This window comes from Thamnophis elegans, chromosome 11 (genome assembly GCF_009769535.1).
Source record: "Thamnophis elegans isolate rThaEle1 chromosome 11, rThaEle1.pri, whole genome shotgun sequence".
In the NCBI taxonomy this organism is placed as follows: domain Eukaryota; kingdom Metazoa; phylum Chordata; class Lepidosauria; order Squamata; family Colubridae; genus Thamnophis; species Thamnophis elegans.
In genome coordinates this window covers 29,086-37,042 of record NC_045551.1, presented here as the reverse complement: position 1 = coordinate 37,042, position 7,957 = coordinate 29,086, and the positions used below count along the sequence as shown (strand labels likewise).

The 7,957-nt window shown below is 36.9% G+C and overlaps 1 protein-coding gene across 1 annotated transcript; it reads right to left on the bottom strand.

Moving 5' to 3' along the window:
- Positions 1-743: 743 nt before the first annotated feature.
- On the bottom strand, positions 744-6,884 carry LOC116514937 (potassium channel subfamily T member 2-like). Its single transcript, XM_032226784.1, has 4 exons — positions 6,754-6,884; positions 3,957-4,043; positions 3,004-3,132; positions 744-845 (listed from the first exon to the last, which is right to left on the bottom strand). The coding sequence occupies exons 1-4, from the start codon at positions 6,820-6,822 to the stop codon at positions 744-746; spliced, it is 387 nt and encodes a 128-aa protein (XP_032082675.1). The 5' UTR covers positions 6,823-6,884.
- Positions 6,885-7,957: the final 1,073 nt, after the last annotated feature.

Here is a 7,957-nt window from a genome sequence, read left to right as displayed (position 1 = left end):
AACCCTTCATATTATAGACTAAGGCTTTTGCCTCAGTAAATATTTGAATGGACAATTAAAAATACAATTACTTCAAAATTTCCTTAAGCACTTGAGAAAACATCCCTGAATTAACTTCTATAACAGCTGAACTGTATTCTAATAGAAGAATAATTATTTCTGTGCTTAATATATAGATGAGATTATTCTATGTTTCCACATTTCAGTGCTGCAATCCATACCAGTCGTACAATTTATGCATTTGCAAGTAATTTAAAATGGTAACTCAGGCAAATAATGCCAATTCCACACATAAATAACAGATTCAAATTAAATACTATGCTACATAGTTGAGATAATAAAATTCTTCCCAGCTAGAATGTTTTAGATTGCAGATGGAGTTCCATACGATTCAATGCTCCTTCATAATATAATAAAATATATTACATGGTAGAGATTTTGACAGACATCCCGGACATGACTGCCAAGCTTCATATGAATGGATGGATGGATGGATAGATGATAGATAGATAGATAGATAGATAGATAGATAGATAGATAGATAGTTTTCTGGGATTATGAATTAGGACTGGACACAAGAAGGGAGCTCTTGCCTACAGAAGATCAGACTGTATTATCCATTGTCCCAAAGTACCAGGCACAGAAGAGTAAATTTAAGTTACAGCACAGCACAGTAGATTCTTCTGAAGGAATCTACTGGTTTTGGGGAAAACCTACCTTCATTGCATCAGTTTGAGGGGAGACTAGACAGTCATCTGCCTAACATGCTTTAATCTGAATTGTTGTACTGGGGAGGAAATGGGTTTGGTGGCTCCATTCATGCATCCTTCCAACTCTGGGATTCCCTTTCATTAAAAAAAGGTCAACCATTAAAACAAAACAAGTTAAACAAAACTGAGATACTAAAAAAATAAAAAAAAATAAAAGAAGCTGTTGCATTTTAACCCTTATTAGAGTTGAATTAGTATTCCTACTGAGTACTTAGCATAGGAATATCAAGAATATATGGATAAGAATATAGGGGCAATGCTAGCATCAGTACGCATGTCTGCATAGTCCTCATCCAAATGAGTGAAACATTTACACAGACATATATTAATGGATGGTTGCAACACATGGACTAAATATGCATTTGAGCTAACAAGAGTTTTTACAAAATGATGACATACACATTATGACGAATACATAAAAATACATATATATATCCCCATTATCAAATCTTGTGGACTATTAAGTCAGAATGAGACCGGTTTGGTGTAACGTTAAGGCACTAGACTACAAACTGGGAGACCATGAATTCAAGTCCTGCCTTATCACAAAGCCAACTGGATGACCTTGCCAAAATGAGTCATTCTTCCTCAAGATAAGGACAGAACAGTAGGATTATGCACTTAATACACAATTCTGCTTTAATTCAAGAAAACATACCTCACCATATGCAATTCAATATTATTCATTTAATACTAAATACCAGTTCAAGCAATCATAGGGAAAATTACAAAATTCTGCAGATAGGTTGGGCTACTTAACCAAAACATCTTCTATATCATAGTTTTAAAGCCATTACAGTTTGCCTAATCAAGGCACGCTCCATTTCTTTAGGTACTGAAGTGAAATGGAACAGTTATGCATGAATATTTAAGGCTAGTATCAGACTGAAAATTGTCCTCCAAAGAAACTTACATAATTATGGATCCACTCCATCCTTCTTGCTGTCTTGAATTTTCATTTCAATTTATATTTCTTACAATATCGTGGTTGCTATATCTTGAGGTAGACGGCGATAGAAACAAGAGCTTTATAGTTGCTATGATTAAATTAAATAAGCATATTTTTATTTTATTTTTATGGTGGTATATAATTCAATAACAACAAATCAGTTGATTTCTCATATTAAGCCCTTTCCCCTCCCCAATGATTATTAGTTATTTAATCATTAAAACAGTGTTATTTTTTCACCTAAATATTGTTTCTGAGGATCTGAGAAATGCACAGGTTTTGGAAGAGAGCTTTAAAAGGTTCAAAAATTTTGGGCTGACGTTATACAAAATGTGAAGGCTTTTGGTATAATTTTTTCTCATTTGGAAAGAACATTTCATGGAAGTCCAAAAGGTGTTTTTCAAGAAGCAACTGGACTTTCTTCTTGTTCTTTGAAGACGTTTCATTTTTCATCAGGAAGCTCTTCAGCTGACAAAGTTTCCTGGATGAGAAGCAAAACGTCTTTAAAGAAAAATAAGAAATTCCAGTTGTCTCTTTGGGACAATCATAACCTGTATGATTGAAAAGCTCCATAGACGTTTCATGGAAGTGCGCTCTGGATGTAACGTATAGGCTTCTTCAGATGTGCTCTTTGAATTTTCATGGAAAGAGTTTTACTTGCACATGGCAATTTGTAGGGATAACTATGCTTATGAGGACAAAGGGGGAAAAGTCCAGCTTTGACCTCTTTTTTTATATACTCAGATATTCTTGTAGAATCTGTAAATAGAATCATAGGTGTTTTTCAGTAACTGAATGTGAGCCGAATGATTCCCAATAGAGAGTCAGGCTTCCTTCTAGCAGAATTTACCAGAAAGGAAGAAAAGCCAAAACACAGAGAATCATGTAAACACATTGTTTTGGGAACAGAGGGCTTCGACCTAAACCAATTTATATCTTGCACCTTGGCAGAACAATTTGGAAACTATTAGTGTAGAATATGTGCATGATCCCCAAACACATAATGGATAGAAGTCACAGGTTAAATTCAATGCTGCGTGAAGCATATCCATAGTATGTCAACAAGTATTTTAAGACATGTGATGCTCCTTCATATTTTACGTGTATCGTGAAACAGAAGCATTCTATAAGGGATAAATATAATCCCATAACGAAATAACAGTCAGTATGAGTGAAACGTAAGTGAAATATTGCTAAATAAGATTATTCCCACAAAAATCATTACAAATATTTCATGGGTCACATTCTTTACAAATGTCTGTATGACAATGAAAATGTCCAAACCTCAGATGTCACCAGTTTTTGTGATTCGGTCCTGTAGATTCCTATAGGAATATCTCCAGTCGAAGAACAAAGCTTCTGATAAAGTCTGGCATAAGTTCTGATCCACAAATCATCTTCTGTGATTTTCATCTAAGCAATGAGAACAGAAACAGCACAGCTCAAATCACTGATTTATGTATTCATTCAAACGTCATCACCCAAAATATTACAGTCAGCAACAAATCTTACAAAGCAAAGCATTATTTATTGTACTCTACAGTCCTTCAGTCCTTCCTGAGCATAATATATGATATCAATCCAGGTCCAGGTTCCAGAAGCGTTCAGTTATTACATATACCGTATATCACAAGGCAAACAAAGTAGAGAAGGAAAAGTGCAGCTTGTGATAAAAAGAATCATTGCAAACTTTGTGCTTTGTATTGTTGTAGGTACTATTTAAATTTAAATGAAGCAACTGCAGTACATTTTAATTCATTGTCAAATGGCCTATCTACTAAGGCCATCAAATCCTTCAGAAAAAAAATGGGTTGATGTGGCTGTTTTGAAAGTTGCCTCGGTCTGTCTCTGCAAATACAGTTCTTTTCCTTTGTTCATACACCTCTACCTCTACCTCCCTTGTGTGTTACCTCAGCTTCTTTCCCTCTCATCACTTTATGACAGGGGTGTCAAACTCGCAGCCTGATGCATCACGTGCTGGCCACTCCCACCCATTTTAGTGAAGGAGAAAAAAGTTGCAATACATCACGTGATGATGTGTTGTTGTGGGTTTGACACCCCTGCTTTAGAAAGAACTTGTCTCCCCAATAACAAATGTATAAGTGCTTTGCAAGTAGTCCTTTTGAAGACGTTTTCTGTCAATAAAGAGAGAGACAATACCCAACTACGCTCTGCGGAGGAAGAAGAGCAGAATCGGCTGCAGAATTTAATTGAATAGTTTAAAAGTGTTAACTTACAGAACAGAGAAATCCAGATCCTATTGGTGTAGTATCTGGTCCCAGCAGAAGTCTGGCGATAGAGATCATGTAATCCTTAACGAATGACTAAAGATTTAAAATAATATAAGAAATGTTTAAAACATGGCTTAAGTCATTAATATTCACAGAAAGAAAGTGTACATACAAAATGGCTAATTTTGTGGGAGGCAGATGTTCATTTGATACAGAGAAACTTGGCTATATGACTGATACTGTACTATGCTTATCCTTTGAAAGCTATAGATGTGCTATATCCATAAAACGACTTCTTTCTCCAACCTTGGCAATTTTTTTTACTTCTTTTCCACGTTTCTAATGGCTGGTGAGTACACTGTACTAAATAGAACAGTTAATCCTTTAATTCATACAGTGTAGTCTAAGCTGGCCCTCGTACACTGGACAACATAATTAGCTCAAATCTTGGAGAGTTCCTTGTCCTGTGCATGGACAAAAAATGAACTAATTAAATGACAGAAAGTTGCCCTAAGAACTTTGCATTCCATTACGGAGACTCTACTGGCAGTTTGGCTCAAAAGGCTGCCCAATGCAAAACAAAGAGGAAATAAAACCCAAAATGGCTTTTATACATTTAAAAGATGTTGACTCATTTACTCAATCATATAGTGTCACAACCTCTGGTATGCCCCAATTATGGGAGGAAGCTAACTGATTCCATTATCTGTCTATTGGCTCATCACAAGAGTCCATCATGACAGAAACCCAATATTTTTACTGTTGCCTTTGTTATATTTGTTGTATTTGTGCTGATAAATAAATAAAGGGGGGGGGGGGAGACAGATAATGGAAGCAGTTAGCTTCCTCCCATAATTGGGGCATACCAGGGGTTGTGACACTAAATATATACTTACCTCCCTGGCTTCAGCTGATAAGGAGGAGGACCTGTGGCTTAATGGTTAAGACATCTGCCTAAGATGCAATACAGCACAGGTTCGAATCCCAGTAAGGGTATGGCTAGCTGATGAGAGCTAAATAGCTTGAAATAGATCTATACTAGTCTCCCTTTATTTATTTATCAGCACAAATACAACAGATAGATAGATAGATAGATAGATAGATAGATAGATAGATAGATAGATAGATAGATAGATAGATACAGACAGACAGACAGACAGACATAGATAGATAAAATGCCCAGACTCATAATGGTGATGCTTATGTGGAAGGAAGATGCCTTTCTATGCACTAAAACTTATACTCTAGTTTTCAAATCTGCAGGTGTTTTTTTTTAAACTGATGAGCTCCTGTTTTTCAAAATCTTTCTTTTCAAACAAATAATCAGCTTTGGAAAAGACGAGAACACAGTTTAGTGGCTCAGAGATGAAACTCAGGTCAAGAAAAAAAAATCAGCATCATTTTTTATTGTTAATGGCAGCAAACATCTGAAGCCTAGTTGTGCTATGATGTGGTTGTTTGAAACCTCAGAGCTCCCTAAACACAACTCAGCAGCAGCATATTCATTAACTCTGCGGTAAGTACTGTGATGAAAAATGAATATCTTGAAATTGTCTGTATTGCGTGCCCAGCTTTCGTTCCCCTGACCCTAATTTTTGAAAAATGGTCTCCCGTTTGGTTCACATGCCAGAACAAGATAACTGTTTGGTTGCAGTTTTAATGGTATAGATATGTTGGGCTATATCTAAAGCAATCCTAAAAGTTAAAAAAATAATAAATATGTATGGATGTGGATGCACTAGTATGTCTACACAGCACATTCAAATATTTAAACAAATATGCAACATGGAAATGTTATTAAATGACTGAGCATTAGGTATTATTCATTATTATTGGAAAATCCCAAGAGTTACACTTCTAAAACAAGGAAATTAAGTATAAGATTTATAAGCCTTGAGAGCTATGTGTGATGCCTCCCTTGGACGACCCCCCAGATTGTTCCTCAGAGGTCAGCTCAAGGGAGGACGAGCTCATTCCCGGCATGTCAGGAATGGAGTTGATGGATGGCTCTGAACAGCTGGCCAGAAGAGAATTGGAGGAGGGGAAAGCGTACAGAGGCAGACAACCAGCAAAGAGTAGGAGGAGCTGCCTTCTGCACCTGATCCGAGAGCAAGCAGGGCAGAGAAAAGCAATAGAGGTCAGCCAGATTACTTGGGAGGAAAGGGCCCCGCCCATCTTGATGGTCTTCACTAGAAAGCTGGCTATGTATTACAGCAGGAAGAGGGAAGCGTTGCTGGGAGCAATGTGTTGGTGTTGTAGGTGCCTGTTTGATTGTCATACTTCCTGCTTCATTATGTTTTGTGTTTTGGAGACTTTGAACTTTTCTTGCCAAGTGAGCTCTTGCGTGCATATTTAAGTTTTGCCTGGTGGATTTAAGTTCGTTTGGTGGACTTTCAATTCCTTTATGGACTATTGGCCCATTGCTTTGTGGACCAATCTTGGCCTGCTTGTGGCTGGACTTATTTGGGGCAATTCTGAGTCTTGGTGAAGGGAATTGCTGGGGAACATTGATAAACTCATTAAACCACAGCTACGCGTGTGAGAGTGGGGCAGCATGCTATGTGATCGAGAGGTTGTCAGGCATTGAACTAAGAGCCTACACTCAGGAAAGAAAATTATCTCTATAACTTCGGACCAGGCCCTCTCTCAGTCCAACAGAAGAAAAATAGGAAGAAGGAACACTTGTCTTGAGGTCCTGGTGAAAACAAGGACAAACAGAGTTCTCTTTATGTCTTAACTTGGTTGATAGAGAAATTCTTAAGGACAAACTCTTTAAAAGAATACATTTTACCCTTCACAGTACCTGATACAGCAAGGTGTCCAGCATGCTGATACTGAAAACTCTGCCAGCAGCAAAGGGCAATCGAAACATGAATGCCAGGTTATAACCTTTCTCTCGTTCCTTCTGTTTCACATCGGAGTGAAATGTATGGAGGGAAGTGGGGGGAGAGCGTTTGGAACAGAAAAAGACAAAAAGATAATTTTAATGCCTTAAATAAATTGCACTTGAGAGGGGTCAATGAGAAACATTATTGCTACAGTAAACATTTCCTTAGTCCTTGCTGTGAATCCATTAATACTCAAGGAGGTAATGGTGTATCTCAAGAGCATTTCCCCCCCAGGACCCAACATTTTGAGAGTTATCTTCTGAATCAAGAACACAATAGTCGTGCCTCCAGTGTGATACAAACCAAATTCCAACATGAATTAAATTATTGTGAGTCTCACCACATGAGGGTATGTCACTTTCCAGTCTACAAAGAGCTCCCCAAGACTTTGAATATCCTGAGCAGTGGTTTATCTCCAATACTTGCCAATCCACAGGAAGTTCCTTGCCGAATTGGCATCTTGCCATGGTTATCTGTATCAGTTCATGTGGGGTATAAATGAGACCTACATGCCATCATGATCAATCTCTGTGATGGAGAAAGGACACCTACACTCTGAAAAATAGAGTGCAAATGGCAGAGAAGCTATCTCTTATATAAGCTTTCTTACCATTTGATAGTAATGACTATAAAATTAATAATAGAAATGAGATAACATTGAAATTTCCTAAAATATTATATAGCTATTGATTTAAAAGTTGTAGTTTTCTTACCAAGGATTTCTTTGAATATAAGCAAAGATATGGTATTAATTGCCTATTATTAGCACAACACAATGTTCTTTTAATGATCGTCTGAACAGAGGCCTGTTTTCGATATTTTCATACTTCAGTTAAATTGACACTTAATATACAATGTAAGAGATTTGTTGATCCCAAAGCAAAATCAATTTGAAACAGTTGATAAACTGAAACATTTATATAATCTTGAGTTAACTATGGACATCATTATAAAACTGATGGCATGACAGCAAATGTGACACAATATCAGTTGTACCTACAGGAAGAAAACACATGAAAAGATACATATCGATACTTTCCTTCCATTAAGGACAAAGGCAGGCTATTAAAACAAGCGAAGATGAAAGCCTTGTGGTATTTTGCAATCTCTTCTTTCTAT